The 26393-nt window shown below is 41.7% G+C and overlaps 1 protein-coding gene across 2 annotated transcripts in view; it reads left to right on the forward strand.

Moving 5' to 3' along the window:
* The window catches only part of ELP2 (elongator acetyltransferase complex subunit 2), a 107184-nt gene that overhangs the window by 31488 nt on the left and 49303 nt on the right, over positions 1-26393 (forward strand). The window contains exons 8-12 of one of the 2 annotated variants that reach the window (XM_056520916.1): positions 3013-3168; positions 8736-8831; positions 10486-10586; positions 15674-15805; positions 20593-20742. In XM_056520916.1, coding sequence (XP_056376891.1) covers positions 3013-3168; positions 8736-8831; positions 10486-10586; positions 15674-15805; positions 20593-20742 — 635 coding nt within the window. Of the gene's footprint in view, positions 1-3012; positions 3169-8735; positions 8832-10482; positions 10587-15673; positions 15806-20592; positions 20743-26393 lie in introns of both variants that reach the window. The other variant, XM_056520914.1, reaches the window with a different exon arrangement.

Here is a 26393-nt window from a genome sequence, read left to right on the forward strand (position 1 = left end):
CCTTACAAATAATGTTGACTATACAAACTGATGACTCTGTGTTCTGTAGTATTCCTTATGGGGGCTGCTCTCTGCTCTCCTTACAAATAATCCCGACAATACAAACTGATGACTCTGTGTTCTGTAGCATCTCTTATGAGGGCTGCTCTCTGGTCTCCTTACAAATAATCCCGACTATACAAACTGATGACTCTGTGTTCTGTAGCATCTCTTATGGGGGCTGCTCTCTGCTCTCCTTACAAATAATCCCGACTGTACAAACTGATGACTCTGTGTTCTGTAGTATTCCTTATGGGGGCTGCTCTCTGCTCTCCTTACAAATAATCCCGACTATACAAACTGATGACTCTGTGTTCTGTAGCATCTCTTATGGGGGCTGCTCTCTGCTCTCCTTACAAATAATCCCGACTGTACAAACTGATGACTCTGTGTTCTGTAGTATTCCTTATGGGGGCTGCTCTCTGCTCTCCTTACAAATAATCCCGACAATACAAACTGATGACTCTGTGTTCTGTAGCATCTCTTATGGGGGCTGCTCTCTGCTCTCCTTACAAATAATCCCGACAATACAAACTGATGACTCTGTGTTCTGTAGCATCTCTTATGAGGGCTGCTCTCTGCTCTCCTTACAAATAATCCCGACTATACAAACTGATGACTCTGTGTTCTGTAGCATCTCTTATGGGGGCTGCTCTCTGCTCTCCTTACAAATAATCCCGACTATACAAACTGATGACTCTGTGTTCTGTAGCATTTCATTCTGACCTTTCACTAATGCGTAAAATTGCTTGTTGACTCATCACTTTGTATTTTTATATACCTTTCTTGGTTGTCTGTCCTGCTTTTCTAGCTGTTTATTTCTCCATTTAAGCTCCATTTTTCAATACCATGCCAGAAAATTCTGCAAGGTTTGCTCCGAACAATAAAAACTTATCTTAAAAATATTGACTTACTGAAATGTACTTTCCTAAGGTGCTAGTCTAGAACAGTTGCTATCCAGAATGGTTGTAACTTGTCCATACATCACTTTGCTGCTTGTATTGTTATTGGCCCAATTAAAATAATGGAAAGGGAATAGCTGAAAGTGCAAGAGCATGCAGTAAATTAGATTTACTTGAACATTTTCTTATAGTAGTTTGGTGTACTACATTGAGGTTTCCAATTTCTTTTCTTGCTTTTAAGAGGAATGCTTATTCTTCAGCAGCTTCAATCCTGGGTCCCTGGTATTATAAAGACTGCCTGTTGTGATCCATATAAAAAATTTATACATATATATATATATTATACAGTTGTTCCTTTTTTTTTTTTTTTTTGTACTCCAGTAAATCAGATGCACTTTGCCATATTTGTAAATGTGTATAATATTCCTATATAACCTGTACATAACCTGTACATAAAACAAAGGAAGGTTAACTGCATTTCCCTTTGGTTAGGATAACATACAGTGGTCCCTCAAGTTACAATATTAATCGGTTCCAGGACAACCATTGCATGTTGAAACCATTGTATGTTGAGACCACAACTCTATGGAAACCTGGTAATTGGTTCTGAAGCCCCAAAATGTCATCCCAAAATAGGAAAAAGTGAGGATTAAAGAAAAATAAGTAGATAACTAATAGAGATAAAGCAAGTCCTTACATAGAAAAGTAATAAAGATCTGCTGGGAGCTGTAAATCACTGTCTATGTCAGTGTTTTCCAACAGGGAGCCTCCAGCTGTTGCAAAACTACAACTCCCAGCATGCTCGGACAGCCGTTGGCTGTCCGAACATGCTGGGAGTTGTGGTTTTGCAACAGCTGAAGGCACCCTGATTGGGAAACAATGGTTTATGTAAAGGACAGGAGCTTTTTCAGGGTCCTCTACAGTAAACACAGTGTCCCAAATGGAGCCGCCCTTACTTGGTGTCCAAAGAAGCAGCTTACCCTGGCACAGGTAAGGAGTAGTACAGAACTTGTAGTTCCTCCCCGTTCTGTAGGGGGCGCTATCAGACACCAGTCAGTGCATGCACTTCAGTAATACAGGTGATTTACTAGTAAAAAAGCCCATTCTGATTGGTCAGTTCCTCCAGTTGTGACACATTTCACAGATCTGGACTGTCCGTAGCATTGTATGTTGAGTCTGGTTTCAGGTTACAATGGTCAAGAAAAGACCATTGTATGTTGAAACTATTGTATGTTGAGGCCATTGTAAGTTGAGGGATCACTGTATTCATGTTTTAGAGCGAACTACAGGAGTCGACACAAAAATAGATGAATAATTCTTGTATACTTCTCTTTCCTTTTGGATCCACTTTTAGCTGTGTCTCCATTAGCTGCATGCTCTAAAGACATGACAAAGCATACGAAGGTTTGTTGGCTGTGGGTAGCCAAGTTAAATGTGATGTGAAGCAGTCAGTATAGCAATAATGATGTAGAATAGGAAAATTCCCCTACTGCTGTACTCATCCAGTAAAAGACTTGAATTGCTGGATGCAGTCGCCCTCAACACCATTTTCTTATTTTAATTTTAATTTTTTACATCTTCCAGTTCATATGTTGAGCCCATGGGCCACGAAGCTGCCAATCAAATAAGAATGAGAGAAATCAATTCCATCACTCAAATGCTTGCTACTGCCCTCACCCAGCTCACATTTACCCCACACCATGCATGTCACGTGTACCTACCTGAGACACGGGACAGCTAGGAGGTCTGTGACTGGGTCCCAATATGTTAGCGAGCCCAAGACCACCAACTCATCTGCTCCATAAACTTCATGTGTGATCCCAGCCTAATAGGGATAGTGGCTTGTGAAGATGCATGGACTGTAATGTGAAAATATAGGACAATGGTGGACCATATAAATACCAAAGAGCAATGCAATGCAGCAAATTCTTCATTACCTATTATGTCTAGTGAACCTGCCTTTTCTACACTGAGAAAATGAAATCTCACATCTGTGTAGGATATTTAATGTTAAAATAATAAAGGGCTGCTTGTTTTCACCATACCCATTAATGTTGTTTATTCTGTACAGGCCAGGATACGTATTTGGCAAGCTGTGCCCAAGATTCACTTATACGTATATGGAAAATATTTCCTAAATCTACAATGGAAACTCTTAAAATTGATGATGACGATAAAGAAGACTACATCAGACTCAAGGAGAACATACTTACAGTTAAAGAAGAGGGTAAGTAACTTACAGTAACACGTAAATTCATAGGCCTCTATGGAAATCTGTTACAGGGTTGCTGAACTTCACCTGTAACTAGTACAATACTAGTATTCTGTTCCCATAGGCATCAATACAATAATATAAAAAAGCTCCCAGCCGTCCCACACATCCTCGCTGAATGGTACGGGGCTGATAACATGAAGAAAAGCTTCTGGATTCCCTCTTTCATGGGATCATTAAAGTACATACAGTGGGAGTGATGAGAGTAACAGGATAAGGTCTTTCATCCTGATGATACTCTCTTCCCTTACAATAGTACAGAACCAGACAATAAAACTCGTGCTGCACCCAGAATATGATACGTAGAATCAAAATATTGAACCAGGTATTATTTGAAAGCTAAGAATTTGGTCTTTAATGCCTCAAGCATTATTTAAACACTAGGCCAAATTTAGCAAAATATCATGTTACCAAAGGCATAGCTAAAAGGTTCAGCACATGGGGCATCCAAACCAGGTAACCCATGTTTACAACTACAGGGATGCGTCCTAATAAGCTGTACACAGGCTTTGCAGACTACATAAGTGGTTACACTAAAGGTACCTCCATAGACTACAAATGCCATCTTGTCCGATAGGAGTTGTTTACTTTGTCCATCTTTTCTATCCATGAAAATGTTTTCCAGACACAACTTGTCTCTGCAGTTTTTGGCAAGCAGACATTGTTGGCTTTTAGTTTTTCTCCATCCTCTACACAAATTTGTGTCCTGCTGCCCCTTTAACCATACCATTCTGTTGCCTGTAGTGTGCCTGTTGCGGCCTTCAGTTCTCTAGTTATCTACCGAAAATCATTTTCCAGCAGATAGTGTCCCACACAATAAAAGTGCCTCCCTTAGACTCCGCCCTTCTTACATTGACCATGCCCTCTCACTGCAACTAAATATTGCTGGTACCTCTTAGTGCCTCTGCACATTTAAAGCGTACCCATCAGATATTTTTTTTTAAATATATCACTCAGTACCTTTATTTATTTTTCTATTACACTTTTAATTTAGCTCACTAGTCTGAATTCCTCTCAAAGGGAGGGGGTGTGGCCTCACTGTGCAGGTCTCCGCCCCCTCCCTCAGTATGCTTTCTGCTCACATCTCCCCTAGCATTAGCAAAATTACAACTCCCAGCTTGTCCTCACTGACAGTAGCGGGACACAAGGTAACAGTGGGAGGATTTTTCCTCCAGCTGTGAGCCCTGCGCTCACAGCTGTCAATCAAGGAAGTGTGTCCATGAAGCATGGACACAGCAGGACTAGCATGTGTACAAGCAGACGGGGGGGGGGGGGGGCAGTTGTTTGACTGGCTTTTTCAGTATGCAATACTGAAAAATTTCTAATGAAAGCAATTGCAAAACCTATTGGTTTTGTATACTTTACAACATATCAAAAGTTTTTGTATCTGACAGTGCCCATTTAAAGTGTCCCATAAATGCCCTCCTCACAGATGGTGCCTCCACAAAGTTGAGGTGGCCAATATATGCACGCTATGCTCTCCTGCTGTTATTGAACTAGAAGTCCTTGTATGCCACTCTAAAGAGATGACAGAGCGTACTGGGGTTTATCAGCTGTGGGGAGCCAGGTTCCACGTGATGTGAAGCAGTTAGTATATCGGTAATAAATTCTTACAGGTAAGTACCCTGGCTGCAGTCCTTACTCAATGAAAGACACAGGCTGCTGGACACAGTCAAACTGATCACCATTTTTTTATCTTCCACTTCTGATTTTGAGTCAAGGGGCCACAATGGTTCTGTAGGAGTAAGAAAAAGAAGGTAGTTCCATCACTCAAATGCTCAGCTCTGCCCTCAGGCAGCTCGCATCGACCTAGACACTTCTAGTAGCCTGCATATCACTGTACCTAGTAGAGAGTTGAGAGATCTGCGAGCGAATCCCAACATACTAGTGAGCCCAGAGCCACCACCCACCTGCTTCCCTGGATGTTGCCCTTCTCAGCTGTATTGAAGCCACTAACCTGCTCATAGAATCACTAGGCACACTCTAATAATAAACGGTAATTAGATCAGATGTAGATGGCTGTTCTAAAGATCGCTCTAATGTAGTGTTTTGTGGTAAACTGTTTACATGAAAAATGGGAATACAGTATGGTGAAAGGTTTTGTTTGCAGTACAAAAGATGACTGAAATTCACATTGCCATTGTACATTATAAAAAATACATATTAAATTCCCTTGCAGACAGCTTCTTCTCTTGGTGCAATCACCTTCATTGTCAAAAGGGAAGATTGTAATCCGAGAGAAGAATAGGTTGGTCTTTTGAAGTAGTCATTGTTATTCCACAAAGCACTGAAGTGATACTGTTACCTTGCAGCTCATCGGGGAAATTTTTCACATGTCATTTTATTGATTAGAAGTCATTTAGCTTTGCTGCTCTCCAGTGTGCGCTTTCAGCGAGCGCTAATCATTTCATATCAGAAAAAAAAGCTTTGTCTTCACTGTTTGCCTTTGGTATTAATGCAAGACATGGTCTGGAAAAATGTGTTTGCATACAGTGCATTACTGGAGATGCTTTGTTTGCTGGTATAAAAGTGCCTTTACAGTGTTCTTTTTGTTTTTTATGTGACATAGCCTTATGTTTTAGGGTGTCTCTCATCTCTGAAGTGATGCTTCTTCCCCCATTTAGCAGCCCACTCTTCTACTGTAAAGTTTTAGATCAGATGCTCAGAAAAAGTGTACTTGAGCTTTTTCACCCTAAAAAAATGCAGTTTGCTTTGGCTCTCTAATGTATGACTGAAGAAACAAAGGGTATTTAATGAACATCTCTGGGATATAAAAATGAATCCCCTATCCTAAGGTTATAGGTTAAGTGTCAGATCTTGGGGGATCCGATCACTGGGACCGCCACGATCTCCTGTACTGCTCCCCAACTCTCCACCTGTATTGAACGCCCTTTACATGCATCTCTATGGGAGATGGAGCGCACTCCGTTTGGGAGGAGAGCCAGGGCACATTATCGGAGACAATGCCCCTCTCCAGCCCCACCCCCACGATCTGACACTTATTTCCTATCCTAAGGATACATTACATTTTTCTATCCCGGAGTACTCCTTCAACTGTAAGCACTATCTACGGCATTCATCAGCCTGTCCTAATGCTATAAAGACGCATAATTAGCTGCTGAGTTGATTCCCACCAGTTCTGTCTTTGCAGCCGAGTAGGGCTCAAAAGTTGTGCCCAAATTTAAGAAAATGCACTGTGCCGATACACCCTGCCAGTATTCTTCTCCACCATTTTGTGGCTTTTAACAATCCAGGACTTCCCTTATAAAGAATCCTTACCTCCTCCTATATTATTTTAAATCAACTGGTGCCGGAAAGTTAAACAGATTTGTAAATTACTTCTACCTTTCAGTACTTATCAGCTGCTGTATACTACAGAGAAAGTTGTGTAGTGTTGTTCTTTCTGACCACAGGGCTCTCTGATGACACCTCTGTCCATGTCAGGAACTGTCCAGAGCAGGAGCAAATCCCCATAGCAAACCTATTCTGCTCTGGACAGTTCCTGACATGGACAGAGGTGTCAGCAGAGAGCACTGTGGTCAGACAGAAAAGAAATTCTAAAACAAAATAACTTCCTCTGGAGCATACAGCAGCCGATGAGTACTATGGAAGTAGAAGTCATTTACAAAGCGGTTTAACTTTCTTGAGCCAGTTGATTTGAAAAAAAAAATTATTCTCTACGGGTGTATTCGCCGTATAAGACGCACCGACTTTTCCCCCCCAGTTTTGGGGAAGAAAAAGTGCGTCTTATACGGCGAAAAATACGGTATTATGCCATCAAGAAAACCATGATGCACAAAGCGGTTCGGATGCTATAAACTTTTAGTAACGTATGTTAATGATTTGCAATTTTTTTTATTATTCCTTTTTATACAACCAAGTAATTCTTTGCGCCAGTGATCTTAGAAAACTTACAACTGCTACAAACATCAACTGAGCAATCCCTTCACTGTTCCCAAGCCTTATCCAGCAGGATTCATCTCTGTCCACTCTGGAATAAGAGCACGTGTCACTCAAAGATACAGGCCTGCTCCTAAGACTTTCTGGCATTTTGCTTATGTGAGGTCCCTGTATGTTTCCCCTCTTGTCGGATAGACCGTTCCAATATACCTAGTCAAGTAACCTTTTAGAAATGTTACCCCCGGCTGAGGTAAATGTTGACTACCTATTGTTTTTGCTCGATTGAAGCAGATTTGTGCACACACTAGTCTTATTCTACAGCTTCATGCGGTGGTCGACACAGCTCTTATCATGCAGAGAGCTGGGGCACCATGCAGGAGATTGCGGGGAGTCCCAGCGATCAGACCCCCTGTGATTCTTAAGATAGGGGAAACATTTTTTCTATCTCGTACTACTGCTTCAAGAAACTTTTTAACCAGGCAAGACAGTCATTTTGGTCATCTTGACTTGAATTATTCTAATATGTTATTCTGGCAGATAAAATGACTGTAGCTCAGAAAAAAACAGTTCCATTCCAGGAAGGCTTGAATAGATAATTTATTAATGAATTAGAAACTTACGAGAATATCACTTGACAGAAATGCAAAAGGGAAAAAATGTGACCACCATGGATGGAATATCCTTACGCACACCTCCAAATGTCATCTTGACTACTGCCCGTACACATCCCTCCTCCTTTTTTTAAATTCATGTATTTGTTCTTATTTGACATTTAATGCACCTTGTTTATTATAAATTGTTCACAGTATTCAAATTATATTTTACTGTTTTTAATGCTTTCTTACGATCTTTTCTTTGTAACTACTAAATCATGGCATCTCTTTCTTATTGCATTTGTTTCTTTCTTGCTAATTTTAAGTGTAACTCTAGCCTTTGTCTCCAGCCATTCTGCAAAGATCAGTGTGAAGAGACACCTCTCACGCTGGGGCGGTAAAGTTGCTGTACTGTTCATCAGAAAAGGGCGCATGCATGAAACTTGCTGGGCATCGTACAATTGCCTCGGAAACTACCGCCCGCCGAGAACTGCTTCTCTCCACACTGATCTTTGCAGAACAGGCGGGACAATTTAAAAAAAAAGAAAAATACATATTTAAGGTCTTGCATTTGAGCCGTGATGTTGTGTTTTATTAGCTGTTTTATCCTCAGCATTATGATAATTAGAAGACTGAAAATCCTTCATTTAAGGTAGAATGTAGGGCCAGTGTTTTTTTTTCTGTTTTTTTGTTTTTTTTATTGAGAACCCATCAAAAGCTGAATTTTTAGATGAAGTTCTCGTTTAAAACGATGTGTACATCAGCTGTAGAAGTGAAGAAGTCATTTCCTAAACACTGTAGAGTTTTACATTTCTCATGATGTCCCTGAAAATTCCAAACAGGTTAGACTATGGTTACACCGCTAAATAGTTTGTGATTGGACTACTGACTATAAATTTATAGTTTATCATTCTAGTTTATCAAGTAGAATACAAGAGAAAAGAATACAGAGCTGCACATTGCCCATTGTGACACTGAGATATGTTGTCATTTCAGATTAACTAATTGTAGTTGTTGTTCTTGTTTTAGAGGAAGAGTTCACTTACGCAGTTACCTTAGAATCTGTCTTGACCGGTCATGAGAGCTTCGTGTATGCTGTGCACTGGCAGCCATCTTTCTTGAAAGGTAAATATGCATCCACATATTTTAGGTTCTTAAAGGGGTACTCTGCTGCACACGTCTAGTCCCCTATCCAAAGGATAGGGAATAAGATGTTAGATCGCGAGGGTCCCGCCGCTGGGAACCACCACGATCTCCGGGCCGCCACCCCTGTCATTCAGGGCACGGAGCAAACTTCGCTCAAGTTCAAGTCTATGGGAGGAGGCGTGACTGCTCTGTACTAGCTGTCACCCCCCCCATAAACATGAATGGAGGGGGCGTGGCTTGACTTCACGAACGCGGAAGCTGCAAGCTTCCATGTTCTGGTCGCCGAAGCTGAGATTGCGGGGGGTCCCCAGCGGCGTGACCCCCACGATTTAACATCTTATCGCCTATCCTTTTGGTAGGGGATAAGATGTGAGCAGCGGAGTACCCCCTTTAAAGATAGGTTTAGCCTATATGTAAACCATAGACAGTGACAATGAACTGCAACTTGTTGTTACTTTTAATATAACGACAACATATTAATCGGTGCTATACAGAGATTGTCACTATTCACATCAATTTCTCAGTCCGATGGCGTCCAGAGAGATTTTCCCTAATTCAGTAATTCAACCGCCCAGCACTACCTCCCCCTCCCTCATTTGGTTTGGCTGTGGCAGTTGGAGTTGGCTGGGATTTGGTGCCACACTATTTAAAAGGGTGGAAAACATTTTTTATTTTATTTTTTAAAATCAACTGGTGCCAGAAAGTTAAACAGATCTGTAAATTAAATTACTACTATTTAAAAATTGTAATCCTTCCAGTAATTATCAGCTGCTGTATACTACGGAGGAAGTTCTTTTCTTTTTTAATGTCTTTTCAGTCTTACCACAGTGCTCTCTGCTGACACCTCTGTCCATGTCATGAACTATCCAGAGCAGAAACAAATCCCCATGGCAAACCTCTCCTGCTCTGGACAGTTCCTGACATGGACAGAGGTGTCAGCAGAGAGCACTGTGGTCAGAAAGGAAATAAAAGAAAAAAAGACTTCCTGTGGAGTATACAGCAGCTGATAAGCACTGGAAGGATTAAGATTTTTAAACAGAAGTCATTTACAAATCTTTTTATAAAAAAAAAAAAAAATAGTTTTACACTGGAGTACCCCTTTTAAGCATCTCCAATTTATTTCTATGGGAGTTAAATAAACTGCATAAAGGAGCCGCTCTGCTAGCTAACTTACCTCTGGCCCTCCTTTTTGATCATGCTGTCATAGCTCAACCCATTTGTTTCCCTTCTCCATGAATGTAAAATTTACATTCACAGTGCTGGCCCATATAAGAGCAGTGGGGTAGTGTGTGGCTACTGAAACACACTGTCCCTAGGATAGTGTGAGATTTTTGCAGAGATTTAAATTGCATAGAGAGTAGATAGGTATAGAATGACAGCCTTGTTTCTCTTAAGTTATGAACAGATCATATTTGTGGCAGTGTCATTTTATTATTATTATTATTATTATTATATATTTTTTTTATTTTGTAATGATGGTCAATTAAGCAAATTACATTATTTGTGTTTGCTCTGTTACAAATCTCATCTCTTAATCCTATTTATATGTGTTTATCTGTTATTTGAACATGTTTTATCTTTTTGTACACTAGAGAGGTTTCAAGCTTGTGAGATGTTGTTTTTTCTCCAGCAGATGGCAGCATTGTACAACCCATGAGCCTCTTATCTGCATCAATGGATAAAACCATGATCCTGTGGGAGCCAGATGAGGAGACTGGAGTATGGCTGGAGCAGGTTTGTGTATACATTTGGTTTTATGGGTGCATATTTGTATGTATAATAACTTTTTGCCTGGAATTAAGTCCCCATCCTAAACACCCATGCTGAATGGTTATTATGTTAGTAATGGAACAGAAATAAAAGGAAAGTTTCCTTGACGTTAAAGGGTTATAAATCTGAGCAAATGTATGTAAATTCGTTGTTTGGCCACTTTTTTGATATCCGTCACTATTCATGTGATCAGTAAGTGTTTTATTGCTGATTGTTCATATGTTTATACTTACTGATTATCACGCACACTCATTTTGTATCATATCTGACAGATTCTCTGCTCGTGTAAGTGGGCATTAGAGGGGTACTCTGCTGTTAAAAAAAAAAAAAAAAAAAAAAAAATTTCTAATCAACTGGTCCAAAAAATTCAAACAGATTTGTAAATTTTATTTAAACATCAGCTGATGTATGATACTGAGGAAGTTCTTTTTGAATTTCTTTTCTGGCTGACCACAGTGCTCTCTGCTGACACCTCTGTCCATGTCAGGAACTGTCCAGAGCAGGATAGGTTTGCTATGGGGATTTTGTTCCTGCTCTGGACAGTTCCTGACACGGACAGAGGTGTCAGCAAAGAGCACTATTGTCAGACAGAAAAGAACTACACAACTACCTCTGGAGCATAAAGCAGCGATAAGTCCTGGAAGGATAAAGATTTTTTTTATAGAAGTTATTTACAAATCTTAAATAGCAGAAGAAATATGAAAAGAATCGCATGGACCACGGAGGAGGACCCAGAAATGATAACTTTAATCCAGAAAGCAGGATGAAGCAGCAAACATAGGAATAGGCAATTCCAGACAAGCGGGGAGAGAGAGCATCCACTCTCAGGACACAGGGGCACACAGGGGGAGTGGCAACTAGTTTCGCGTCAGCCGACGCTTCTTCTGGCCGGAAGAAGCGTCGGCTGACGCGAAACTTGGTGCCACTCCCCCTGTGTGCCCCTGTGTCCTGAGAGCGGATGCTCTCTCTCCCCCCGCTTGTCTGGAATTGCCTCTTCCTATGTTTGCTGCTTCATCCTGTTTGTTTGCACATGCCGTGCTGAAGCCGCACCTCCACTCACTATCCCTCCTGTCAGCAGCAGGTGTCTGATAATCAGACTTTCCCTTTTGAGCCCAAATGTACTCAGCAGTGCCTGGTAGCATTCTTTTTCTGCTTGTACACTTGTAATTTACAAATCTGTTTAACATTTATGCACAAGTTGATTCCTATCTTTTTATTTTCTGATTGTAGGTTTTTATTTCATTCTATTTTGTGTACTTGTTTATGAGGGCGGCCATCTTGTCTGAGCTGCGGTAAATAGCATTTACCTTACGTCCTAACCAGTGGCACAGATGGGGTATTCCGAACACCCCCCCCCCACCCCCCCGTGGGCTGGTTGGACCAGTGGAAATTTTGACGACCTCATAAATAAGTGAATTAGAACCTCCCACCCACCTACATATAGAGGGGGAAAGAGCCCAACCCCCTTGTGTTTTTTTCTGTCCTCCGGACAGAGGTTTTGACTGGTGGAAGGGTCCTGTGCTACAGGACCCCTCTACAGGACCCCCTTTTTCATATTATTTCCTTCTTATTGACTCCTCTGGGGCTTGTTTTTCTTTTAGCCCCTCTATTTTTTCCTATATTCACCTTATTCCTAGGGGTTTCTTTTTGCCTCATGAAGCTTCTGCTGCCTGTCATCTATCGCACTTCTTGCTGTGCTGTGGGATTACTACTACTCACATCATGGAACAGAATTGTTTCCTTGATGGGAGTAGTAGTTTCCAGCTTGCGGGAGTCTGGGGAGGCTAGATTAATGCTTGTACTACTACCCCCATCATGGAACAGAGTCTGTTCTATGTTGGGGGGTAGTAGTACAAGGGCTGAGGGACTGATCGCACCGGGTCTCTCGTCTGAGACCCGATGCGATCAAAAAAGTTATTAACCAGGGGTGCAGGCGGCATGCTCCACAACCCTGCAATGTAGATTGTGTGTGTTTTACTTTCATTTTCAAATACCCCACCGGGAGCCCTGAATGGCTGGCCCGTTATTAATAACGGACGTTATATGTTGACGGGCGATTGAACTGAAGAAATAGTGCATGCACTATTTCTACCGTTACTATCTTCCATCACAAAATAACGTCCGTTATTAATAACGGGCGATAACGGGTTAAAACGGCTATTAGAAAAATCCCATAGACAATAGTGGGATTTCCTAACGCCCGTTAGGGATTTTCTAATGGCGGTTTAACCCCGCGATTGCCCACTATTTTATAACGGGTACTTTTCATAGTGTGAAAGCAGGCTAAGCCCTATTTAATAACCCTCACCACTGGAATAGTGGCTTTAAGTAGATACCATTTATAGCTTTATTCATGTTTTTATTTATGTTTTAACATTTGTTATAGAACACCACCTTCTTTCTAAAGGCCGCCCGATGTGAACATTGGGGGAGATTTATCAAAACCTGTGAAAAGGAAAAGTTGCCCAGTTGCCCATAGCAACCAATCAGATCGCTTCTTTCATTTTGCTGAGGCCTTGAGATCACTATCAAGATCACTATCATTTGTATTCAATGAGAAAACTAAAGGAAAAAACTAAAAGAACTGCATGTACATAAAGTTTAAAAATAGAAGAAATATCCCAGACATTGGCAGGTGTCACATAACACAGGTTATAATTTGCAATAAAAACAATAAAAGTATTGGGAAAAGACATGTTTCGTGTTGTGTATTCAACACATATATCAGGTCAAATTACGTACACTATATAAACTGACTCATTTTGCAGAGGCCTTGTTAAAAATGAAAGAAGCGATCTGATTGGTTGCTATAGGCAACTCAGCAACTTTTCCTCTGCACAGGTTTTGATAAATCTCCCCCTTTGTCATGCACTGTGTACTGGAGACCTTACACTGAATACATGTTGTATTTTAATGATTACAGTGGTCCCTCAACATACGATGGTAATTCGTTCCAAACGATCGTTAGTTGAAACCATCGTATGTTGAGGGATCCGTGCATTGTAAAGTATAGGACAGTGATCTCCAACCTGCGGACCTCCAGATGTTGCAAAACTACAACTCCCAGCATGCCCGGACAACCACCGGCTGTCCAGGCATGCTGGGAGTTGTAGTTTTGCAACATCTGGAGGTCCGCAGGTTGAAGACCACTGGTATAGGAGGTTATACAGTACTTGCCTGTCCCCGCCACTCACCGCTGCCCTGGGTGTCGTCCTCCATCGCTGTCGTCGCGTCCCCGGACCGTGTCTGCAGCGTCTTTTCATCGCCGTCATCACCTCGCTGCACACACCGCTCCTATTAGATGACAGGACGGCGTGCGCGGTAACATGATGACGGCGATGCAGGGGATCCCGAAAAGGACGGTCTGGAGTGGCGGGGACAGGTGAGTGGCACCCACCGGACCACACTGGGCACCTTAAACGGCTATCTGGCAGCAGCTGAAGGAATCTGCGCTGCCGAATAGCCGTTTATGCGATGGCCCCGACATAAAAAAAACATTGTATGTTGATGCTGCCTCTGAGAGGCCATCGTATGTTGAAATTCTCGTATGTCGGGGCCATCGTAGGTCGGGGGGGGGGGGGGGGGGGTCACTGTACTGTATTATACTCCTATTGTTATCTCTGTAAAAGGGTTTCAACAATGTGTGTGTCATTAATGCTAGAAATTGACTATAAAAATCTATTGAATTTTTCTATAGAATGCGACATATTGGATTGTCTTCCTGATTGCTTTTATTGTAATGAAATCTTTGTGGCTCAGGACATCCTCTAGTCCAGTGTTTCCCAACCAGGGTGCCTCTAGCTGTTGCAAAACTACAATTCCCAGCATGCCCGGACAGCCAAAGGCTGTCCGGGCATGCTGGGAGTTGTAGTTTTGCAACAGCTGGAGGCACCCTGGTTGGGAAACACTGATCTAGTCCATTACAAAAGGTTTTTGTTCATTTCGAGGCTAAAAATACAGTAACCCATGAATGCAGTATAGAATACGTCCCCAAGGGTGCAACACTTAATTTTATCCATTTGGAAGGTTTCAGTCTGCTGCCTGGTAGATTATATTGTGCAGTCATGTTCGAGCAGACATACAAGGACAGTTGTTTTATTCCTGTTGGACTCCATTTCAGCTTGCTTGCAGGCTATCTGCTGTGAAAATGGGAATCGCTTGCAAACCAGGCAGAATTAGTTCATGGCATATAGTGATGGAGCATTGTACGTGTGTTTATCCATTTATAGGCATTCTTTGTATGAAAGCTGCAAGCCATGTTCTCTGGTTACTTATAAGCAGGGCTGCTCTGACATGCCACTGGGGTATAAAATACTCTTCCATTACTGAAAACTGCTTGTTGACATTCTATTCTTGTGGAAAAATGGCAATGTGGTGTATAGTTTGAGATTTTACCATCAAATCTGAAATGAAAATTCCAACCTGAGGGGCATTGACTGTACACATGATACTCGAAAAATTAGAATATCGTGCAAAAGTTAATTTCTTTCAGTAATAAAATTTAAAAGGGTAAACTAATATATGAGAGAGATTCATTTATATGTGTGTGGGTATGTATGTATGTGTGTATATATATATATATATATATATATATATATATATATATATATAATATATATTAATATAATTTTTTTTCCATCATAATCTAGTAAAGTACTTGGCATTGCCTGTTCAAACTACCTAAAAATTATCTTGTCCTTATATACTGTCCCCCATACTTACTATTTTCTGCACCTGCCTGCCGGACAGTAAAATCATACTTTACCATTACGTTGGTCTGGCGGCAGGATATTTAAAAATCCCGGGCAATCTCTGCAGCCCGAGAGTAACGCAATTGAGAGTTGTACTGGAAGTCCCATATACTTGCATAAGACTTCAGACAAAACCCCTAACCCTCACAAATGTGGTTGGGTTGATTTAACTCTCCAGCCATTTGGAATTTATGCTGGAACGTGCATACATACATTTAAGTTATATATTCAACTGTGTTGTAATGCTGTGTATACTTTTCAAAAAATGCCTAATCTTTGTTCTGCTTTTATCAAATAAAGGTACGTGTTGGAGAAGTTGGAGGGAATACTCTAGGTTTTTATGGTTGTCAGTATAGCCCAGATAAGTCGATGATTCTTGCTCACGCATTTCATGGAGCCCTGCACTTGTGGAGTCGAAATCCTGAGAAACATGTAAGATTTCAGACACATTTGTTTTCTATTCACCAAGTAAACAAATGCTAACAAGTGTAATGAAAGTCTTATGGTAGAGATGGGATGTGGAAATCTTCTTGTTCTAAAAGCAAAAAATTAATGAACTAGTGCACAGAGTTGCGTTTACAGCGCATTATGTATGGAATACACTTCAACTTGACTGTGCAATGGCATGTATAAGAATTTTCTTTCTTTTTTTTTTCATTTTTGTTCTATTTGAACAGCCCTCCTATGATCCACTTTTAAACCTCTTAGAATACAGCTAAAATACCCATGCTAGAAGAAACGGCCTGTTCATACGCAGAATTGGTGCTGGTTGTAGCAGAGTTTCATTGTTTTATATGGATTCAGTTCCTTCGTTCACACTGCTGAATTTTTTTTAGCAGATTCCACCACAGATATTCAGGATTTCAGTCCCACCCAAAAAAATTGAACATGGTAATTCCTTTGGCGGACTTCTGCCCAGACTGCATTGCCATCGATGGAGACGTTGTATGTCCGCTTGGTCCTATTACACTTATCGGCTACACTTTGGCTGAACATGCTATTGCCTATCCTATCCTATCGCCCGACGCCCGGGACAAGTAGTTTTGGATGCCGGGCAGGTGAATTGTTCATAGATTTAGCCCTGTATCGGGCAAGCAAGGACAGACCGACTTCCCCCTTATTTTTCTTTTATGCCGGTGTGAGGCGCAGGAGCGGATGCAAGTCTGCACCTCACACCGGTGCTCAGGGTGTATGGATGGGGCAGCGGCGGCCCCCAGCTGATTTAAGTAGCCGGGGGCTGCTGCTCAGTCCTCCTTCACACACAGAAATCCTCCCCAGCCCGTGCAGTGCGTCCTCTCCTCTCTCCCCCACATGCTCTGTGTTTTCCCCGTGCAAACTTTCAGCCTCTCTGTGGTAGATTAGGTCCTGTGGAGACAGAGCAGGGGGATGGGGAGGGTGATGGAGCTGTGTGTGTGGGGGAGGGGAGGAGCTGTGTACCGAGCTGTGTTCGTCCTCGGTCTCCCCCTGCTTCTTGTGTAATGTAGAGCGTGGGGGTGTGAAGCTCAGGTGAGGAGGCCGAGCATGCAGGCGGCGGGAAGGTTGGTTGTATATGTATGTAATGTATAATTAGGGGGGGGGGGTGTATCAGCGGCGGGTGTATGTATGATGTGTGCATATGTATGGTGTGAGTGTATGTGTGATGTGTGTATGATGACTGTGTATAAATGATGTGTGTATGATGTCTGTGTTTATATGATGTGTGTATGATGGGGGGGCAGCGGCGGGTGTATGTATGATGTGTGCATATGTATGGTTTATATGTATGGTTTGAGTGTATGTGTGATGTGTGTATGTAATGTATGATGGGGGGCAGCGGCGGGTGTCTGTATGTATGATGTATGTATGTATTGTATAATATAGGGGACAGTGACCCGGTGTATGTATATGTGTATGTATGATATGTGTATGTATGTATGTTTTGTACAGGGGTGGACTGACAAGTGCTGCTGCCAGATATTTTTTTTTTATTTTTTTTTATTGGTTTCTGGCCACCCGCACTAAATTGCACCCCCAGAATCCCACCCTTCATACTCGCCCGACGACCAAGAGCCTCACGGATTCACGCAAACACGCCCAAATCAAAACTACAACTTCCAGTATGTTGCACCATAACCTAAACTGTAGAACAATAAACTGCAACATGCTGGAAGTTGGCCATAGGTTGCATCAGGGCATGCTGGGTGTTGTAGTTACTAACTGCAATTCCCTGTATTCCTTGACACAGCCTATGACTCTGCAGCTGATACGAACCAAAACTACAACTCCCAGCATGTTATACAATAACCTTAACTGTCCTACTATACAGTGCAACATGCTGCAACACCCACACAACCATAGGCCGTATCAGGGCATGCTGGGTGTTGTAGTTATTTCTGACACATAAATTAGAGTAAATAAAATGCACCCCCCCAGTAACACAGCGGCGTTCAGTGTTTTCCATCCAAAAGACTCCATATATAAGTCCCTATGAAGACTGAAAAATAGTGATTAAAATATTTTAAGAAGTGCGTATATATGTGAATAAGCCCCCTTTCCTAATAAAAGTTCTGATAATAAATGGTTCCGATAAAAACTACAGATCACGGCACATAAGATTACCCTCATACATCCCTGTATATGGAAAAATTGGAGTTATAGGGGTCTGATGGGGGGGGGGTTTGCCTCAGATGTAAAATATATATATATAATCCTGGCATGCTGCGATCACCGTGGCCGCTATTAAAACATTAGATCACTGCTGTCTAAGTTGACAGCAGTGTCTAAAGGGATCTTATATCCATCCCTGGTGGTCTAGTGGGGTGGATCAGACTATTTTGGTTGAAATTATTTCATCTACCAGGACAAGTGGATTTTCTTGAGGGACAAGTAGATTGTGTTCCGCTTTAGTCCCTTGGACAAGTAGTTTTTTTATTTTTATTTCCACACCCCTGCCCTCAATGACAGACCCAGCAATCAGTTAATGAGTGAGCAAACGCTCACTCACCTCAACTTGCACCTTTCAAGCATGTTTAAATATCCTTGTTTGATGGCCGCACATCTCCCCATGTAATAGGGGATGTGCATCCAAGGAATAATATAAGAAAGGGACGCATGTACAATCCATTCTTGCAGCCCTGCCCGCATGACAGTGGAGCCGTCGGGCAGCAGTCTGCCGGCCTAATACAGTCCTAACAGGGCTGGCAATGATACCTTCTTGTTAGGAAGTTAATGAATTAGGAGGAAGCAGATGTCTTCATTTCACACATATTAGCTAGGAAGAGACGGGCTCCTCATAGGTATTATATTTAAGGATCTAAGATCACTGTGAAGTTTCCACTACTGTGCACAGAAGTCTAACAATTCGAGCCAGTCTACAAGCTGCAGGCGACATGTTTTCTTCTTCAAGGGTTATACGTACAGTGTTTAATATTTGTAAGTATGAGTCATAAAATTAGAATCATGGCCAAATCACTAGAAAAGAGCCTGTAATTAGTCATTATAAGACAAAGGGAGACTTCTGCCTCCTCTCCCCGAGTGATGTCTCCTCGGCTCAGATGATCTCCTTCTTGTGGGATGCCAGGCTAATCAGTGCAGGGCAGATGGCAATCAGAAGTGCCGCACATCAGAGCTGATTGCACCAGGAGTCCAACTGGCATTTCTTTATTTTATTTAGAAAACTTATGAGCCTCCTGCTGTCAAAGCGACATGGTGCTGATATACAACGCCGTTTCACTTCATTCCATTCTGGATGCCCTGCACCTTTCGGTGTGCTGTTTGTCCATGATAACGTTAAAGGCTTAAAATTACACTCGTAAAGGGAGCATTTTTACTCCCTGAGTTCTAAATTGCAGATCACTTTAAGCTGATTACTACATAATTTGCTGTGAAGTAGGCTGAGATATGATAATAAGGATGATCTGTTTCCTCCTTGAGTAATTGTAAAGACCAAAGGTGCATTCTCTGTAAAATGTGTGTACGTCATTTCTTTCTGTAGGTATCAGAAGATGTCACAGTCTATCAGTCTAGAGGTATTTTTACATGGGCAGACAATTGCCCATTATGAGCTCCCATTGACTAAATAGCAAGTCAATCAATTTTAAAGGACCTTCACACTGGCCAATGCACACTGCATGGGAGGAATGATTGCTTATGCCTCAGTTTGTCCCCCCTTTGCCTTATACAGTTAACCCTGTGCCATGAGCACATTCCTTGTGTACACACAGATGGGAGATGTGCACCCAACCAGTAAGCATTTTTTGCTGGACTATCTGATCAACCAACAAACAAACAAGCTGATTTGGGGATTTGCTATGGGGATTTTCTCCTACTCTGGACAGTTCCTAAAATGGACAGAGGTGTCAGCAGAGAGCACTGTGGTCAGACAGAAAGGAAATTCAAAAAGAAAAGAACTTCCTCTGTAGTATACAGCAGCTGATAAGTACTGGAAGGATTAAGATTTTTGAATAGAAGTAATTTACAAATCTGTTTAACTTATTGGCACCAGTTGATATAAAAAAAAAGTTTTCCAGCAGAGTACCTTTTTAAGGACTGATTGAGAACAGTGGACTAGGCAGCACTATGACCACAAATCTTCCTTGTCCTGAACTCCAGTCTGATACCCATGTGTACAGATAGATTGTAATAAACCTATTTTTCAGGTACTCTGTGGAGTCTGGTTAATTATAAAAATTTCTGAGACACACCATACAAAAATGTCAGACTTTTGTTTTATGACCTAATTTGTAAGCTTAAAGGGGTATTCCAGAAAAAAAAATCTTGGGCCAAAAAGTTTGAGTTTTGTAAATTTCCCCTTTCTGGCACAATTTGATTTTAAAATATTTAGAGTACTCAGTCGTGACCTTCATTAGCATATGGATAAAGCGGACGGGGCCACTGGGGGAATATGGAGGAGTTACGGGAGCTCAGCCAGCCGGATCCCCACCTTCAATGCACTCAGGTGCGCGTAAAACTATTTACAAGAACGCAGCATCTAACAAACAGATTTCAATGAGTAACTCCAGTATACTGGGTTTAGTGCTGGTGAACTAGCTGTCATATTCTCTAAGTTTAATAAGACCCATTAAACCATACTATGTGTATTGTCTGACAAGCTATAGTAGTACAGTTAATGAAGTTGTAGTATTAGCAGTGATAAAGTAGTGGAGTATAAGTATTACTTATACAGTAATCATTCAATGTCTGTTCATTTAAATGTCGGTTGTTTTATTTATACTTTTTAGGAGGAATGGATTCCTATGGTTGTGATCTCTGGACATTTCAACAGTGTTCATGGACTGAGGTGGGATCCTGAAGGAGAATTTATAATAACAGTAGGCACAGACCAAACTACCAGGCTGTTCGCTCCCTGGAAAAGAAGTGGCCAGGCACAGGTATCTATTGATTTTCTAGTATTAACCCCTTCATGACCCAGCCCATTTTCACCTTCAGGACCTGGGCATTTTTTGCACATCTGACCACTGTTACTTTAAACATTAATAACTCTGGGATGCTTTTACTTATCATTCTGATTCCGAGATTGTTTTTTCGTGACATATTCTACTTTATGTTAATGGTAAAATTTCACTGATATTTGCATCCTTTCTTGGTAAAAAAAATCTAAACATTTCATGAAAATTTTGAAACAATATGTCTACTTTATGTTTGCATCAAAAAATTGACATGTTTTTACTTTTGGAAGACATCAGAGGGCTTCAAAGTTCAGCAGCAATTTTCCAATTTTTCTCAAGATTTTCAAAATCGTACTTTTTCAGGGACCAGTTCAGGTTGTTAGTGGATTTTAAGGGTCTTCATATTAGAAATACCCCACAAATGACCCCATTATAAAACTTCACCCCCCAAACTATTCAAAATGACATTCAGTAAGTGTTTTAACCCTTTAGGTGTTTCACAGGAATAGCAGCAAAGTGAAGGAGAAAATTCTAAATCTTCATTTTTTTTCACTCGCATGTTCTTGTAGACCCAATTTTAAAGTTTTTACAAGGGGTAAAAGGAGAGAAATCACCCTAAAATTTGTAACCCAATTTCTCTCGAGTAAGGAAATACCTCATATGTCTATGTAAATTGTTCGGCGGGCGCAGTAGAGGGCTCAGAAGGGAAGGAGCGAGAAGGGGATTTTGGAGAGTGAGTTTTTCTGAAAGGGTTTTTGGGGGGCATGTCCCATTTAGGAATCCCCTATGGTGCCAGAACAGTGGACCCCCCCACATGTGACCCCATTTTGGAAACTACACCCCTCATGAAATTTAATAAGGGGTGCAGTGAGCATTTACACCCCACTGGCGTTTGAAAGATATTTGAAACAGTGGACTGTGCAAATGAAAAATTTTATTTTTCATTTTCACAGACCACTGTTCCAAAAATCTGTCATACACCAGTGGGGTGTAAATGCTCACTGCACCCCTTATTACATTCCGTGAGGGGTGTAGTTTCCAAAATGGGGTCACATATGGATATTTATTGTTTTGCGTTTATGTCAGAACTGCTGTAACAATCAGCCACCCCTGTGCAAATCACCTCAAATGTACATGGTGCACTCTCCCTTCTGAGCTTTGTTGTGCGCCCCCAGAGCACTCTGCGCCCGCATATGGGGTATCTCCGTACTCGGGAGAAATTGCATTACAAATTTTGAGGGTCTTTTTTCCCTTTTACCTCTTGTGAAAATGAAAAGTATGCGGCAACACCAGCATGTCAGTGTAAAAAAATAAATTTTTATACACTAACATGCTGGTGTAGACCCCCAACTTCACCTTTTCATAGGGGTTAAAGAAGAAAAAGCCCCCCAAAATTTGTAAGGCAATTGCCCGAGTACGGCGATACCCCATATGTGCCCCAAAACTGTTGCCCTGAAATACGACAGGGCTCCAAAGTGAGAGAGCGCCATGCGCATTTGAGGCTTAAATTAGGGATTTGCATAGGGGTAGACATAGGGGTATTCTTCGCCAGTGATTCCCAAACAGGGTGCCTCCAGCTGTTGCAAAACTCCCAGCATGCTTGGACAGTCAATGGCTGTCCGGCAATACTGGGAATTGTTGTTTTGCAACAGCTGGAGGCTCCATTTTGGAAACAGTGGCGTACCAGACGTTTTTCATTTTTATTGGGGAGGGGGGCTGTGTAGGGGTATGTGTATATGTAGTGTTTTTTACTTTTTATTTTAGGTTAGTGTAAGTGTAGTGTAGTGTTTTTAGGGTACAGTCACACAGGCAGAGGTTCACAGCAAGTTTGCCGCTGGGAGTTTGAGCTGCAGCGCAAAATTTGTGCCACCTCAAGCTTGCAGCACACACTGTAAACCTCCGCCCATGTGAGTGTACCCTGTACATTCACATTGGGGGGAGGGGGCAAACATCCAACTGTTGCAAAACTACAACTCCGAGTATGCCCTTTGGCTGTCCGTGCATGCTGGGAGTTGTAGTTTTGCAACAGCTGGAGGCACACTGGTTGCGAAACACGTAGTTAGATAACAAACTGGTGTTTCGCAACCAGTGTGCCTTCAGCTGTTGCAAAAACTACAAATCTCAGCATGCAGTGACAGCAGAAGGGCATGCTGGGACTTGTAGTTATGCAACAGCTAGAGGCATACTGCTACAACTCCCAGCATGCCCTTTGGCTGTCCGTGCATGCTGGGGGTTGTAGTTATGCAACAGCTGAAGGCACACTGGTTGCAAAACACTTGAAAGTTTGTTACTTAACTTAGTGTTTCCAAACCAGTGTGCCTCCAGCTGTTGCAAAACTACAACTCCCAGCATGCATGGTCTGTCAGTGCATGCTGGGAATTATAGTTTTGCAACAATTGCAACAGCTGGAGGCACTGAGGTAGGAAACGGACAATGTTTCCCAACTAGTTTGCCTCCAGTTGTTGCTGGTAAGTGACGGCAGGGGACGGGTAAGGGACACTTAGCAAAGCGGTGTGTGTCCCGATCACCGTGATCGGGACTCACGCCGCGCTGCTATCAGTGATAGCCACCATCTTACCGGGCGCTGCGGGATGCCGCGAGTAGCGGCAAGAATGTTCATGACGTACCTGTATGTCATGGGTCGGGAACACCTTACCACTCATGATGTACAGGTATGTCATAGGTCGGGAAGGGGTTAAAGGTATTATTGCTTCTGGTTTCTCAGGTTAGCCACATTTATATTATTTATCTGATGTCACAAACTGTTCTTATATGACTACTATCACACTTTTAAAGTCACACTACTGTCAAGCTTTTAGTTTGTTTGCTTTCATTTATTTATTTATTTTTTTGTCCTCTGCCGTAAGAGCTTAAAAACAAAAATGATTGCCAGATCCATCTAACATCACACACCAATTGTACCGACAAACCCATTTGACATATAATAGTGTCTGTTGGTACCACCACAGTGTTTGGCATTTTTCTGGAAAGCTATGCTGTTCTCATCAGATGTGATACAATCTGGAGGTTTGGCTAGCAGCTCGGGATCATATTATTAGTGTTCCATGTACTCTGCCCCTAGACATCGTATCCCCTATCCAAAGGAAAGATGTCTGATCGTGGGGGGTTCAGCCACTGGGACCTCCGCGATCTTCCGCCTGGCACCCCAGAATTCTGAAAATTTGTGTGGTTGTGACATCATGCCCCTACCAATCATGTCCAAACACGACGGCTGCACACACATTGCTGCCGCTATATGTGACCCTATCCTTAAAGGGATACTCCAGTGGAAAACATTTTTTTTAAATCAACTGGTGCCAGAAAGTTAAGCAGATCTGTAAATTACTTCTATTTAAAAATCCTAATCCTTTCAGTACTTATTAGTTGCTTTATGCTCCAGAGGAAGTGCTTATCTTTTTGAATTTCTTTTCTGACCACGGTGCTCTCTAACACCTCTGTCCATGTCAGGAACTGTTCATAACCTATCCTGCTCTGGACAGTTCCTGACATGGACAGAGGAGTACTTGATTAAGATTTTTAAATAGAAGTAATTTATGAATCTATTTTATCTTGTTGCCACCAGTTAATAAAAAAATGTTTTTCCACCGGAGTACCACTTTAAGCTGCAATTGCCAAATCTGACAGTAGGTTTAAAAATAAATTAATTATTTAGAAGCATTTACTGCATATGGCCATCCCAATTACAACCACATTGTCTGCTTTTTACAGAAGAGTTGACTTGTTTTGACATTGATATGACCTAATTTGAATGATTTTGTGTAAAGATATTAAGCCCAGAGAAATACATTTTATGCCACAATGTCTTTTTTTGAGATGTCAGTGATATGTACAGTATTGGACCAACCCTTGTCGTTTGTTGACCAGTAGTATATTGCGCATTGTTGAAATAAATGATTCTGCCATTAATTTTATTGGATGTCTGGCTCTTTAAAAGCCCTCTTTCCTTATTACCTTAATTTATTAGGTTTGTGCTGGTAATGATTGTGAGGCTTCCTTGAACTGTATATACCATGCATTCACGTTTTGTTATGTTAAGGCCTTTTGCTAAAATAAATAATTTACGTTTTCCCCCATCATTCTGCACTTAATATCCCATAATGATAACGTGAAAACAAAATGACTGAAATCTTTGCTAGTTTATTGAAAAGAAAAACTTAAATATTTCTTTGATATAAGTATTCAGACCCTGTACTCAGTACTTAGTTTAAGCCTCTTGTCTTCTCAGGTATGATGCCACAAGGTTTGTACACCTAAATTTAGGGATTTTCTGACATTCTTCTCTGCAAATACTCTCAAGCACTCTTAGGCTGGATGGGCCATTCAATGGGGTTCACAGAGTTGTCCCTAGACCACTTTTACTAAAGGGAGACTTCTTTCTGGCCTCTCTGCCATAAAGCCCAGATTAGTGGAGTGCTGCAGTGAACGTTGACCTTCTGAAATTTTCTTCAATCTGCATACGGTGACCATTGGGTTCTTGGTCACCAAGGCCCTTCTCATCCGATTTCTTAGCTTGGTGGGGTGACCGGCTCAAGAAAGAGTCCTGGTTGTTCCAAATATCTTCTATTTAAGAATTATGGAGGCCACTGTGCTCTTGGGAACTTTCAGTGCAGCAGATTTTTGTACCCTTCTTCAGACCTATGCTTTCACAAATCATGTCCCTAATAATGTTTTATCACTTCATTGGGCACTGTCAGAATCAAAAACTTTTTATATATTGGACATTCTGGAAAATCATTAACCTTTCTAATATAATTCACTGTTTATTTAAAAAGAAAAAAAAACACTAGGGATCTCCATAACATCAAGAACATAATTCTCTCTGGGCTGCAGCATCATCTTTGTCCCAGCCGAAGCACAGGCTAGGACAAAGTCCAGCAAGTGAGATGGGGGTAGCACTCCTCTGTGCTCACACCTGTCCTGTCTATCAGACTCCTGTCTAAAAACAGAGAGGAGGGGTCACAGAGTAGCCTGCAGTGATTGGATGAAAAGACCCAGATTCAGGGAGGAATTGAATGGGTGGTGGGCTAAGTGCTTGCCTGGGACATGCCCCTTCCTTAGGAGTGGATGTCAGAATGAGTGAGCAGCAAAACCAAGGAATTTGTGAGTCATATACAGAACCTAGACACCTAAAAAAAAAAAGACATTTAAAGAATCTGAATGACATAGTGAGTAACATATATAAGGATTCATTTTTCTCTTTGATATTGCAATCTGTGTAAACATAGTGATTTTATTATAATTTCAAGCTCCCAGAGCTAAATTTCAAATATAAAAGTAAAGGGTCTTATGTACTTATGTCCATGAAAAATTTTTGGTTTTTCCTTTTAACCGGTTGCCATCTAAGAACGAGCCGGCTCGTCCTGACATGGCAAGGGGTGTATGGCGCGGGCTTCCGACTCGAGACTGCCCCCAGCTGATTCCTGTAGCTGGGGGCCGGTGTTAAAAGCAGACATGCAGCGATCACCGCGGCCGACTATTAACCCTTTAGATCGCCACTGTCAAAGTACACATTGGCGTCTAAAGGGGACATTTAAACCATACCTGGTGGTCCAGTGGGGTGGATCCCCCCCCACACACACACAGTGCAATTGTTGGGGGGTGATCCACTATGA

The sequence above is a fragment of the Hyla sarda genome, chromosome 5, assembly GCF_029499605.1.
Source record: "Hyla sarda isolate aHylSar1 chromosome 5, aHylSar1.hap1, whole genome shotgun sequence".
Lineage (NCBI taxonomy): Eukaryota > Metazoa > Chordata > Amphibia > Anura > Hylidae > Hyla > Hyla sarda.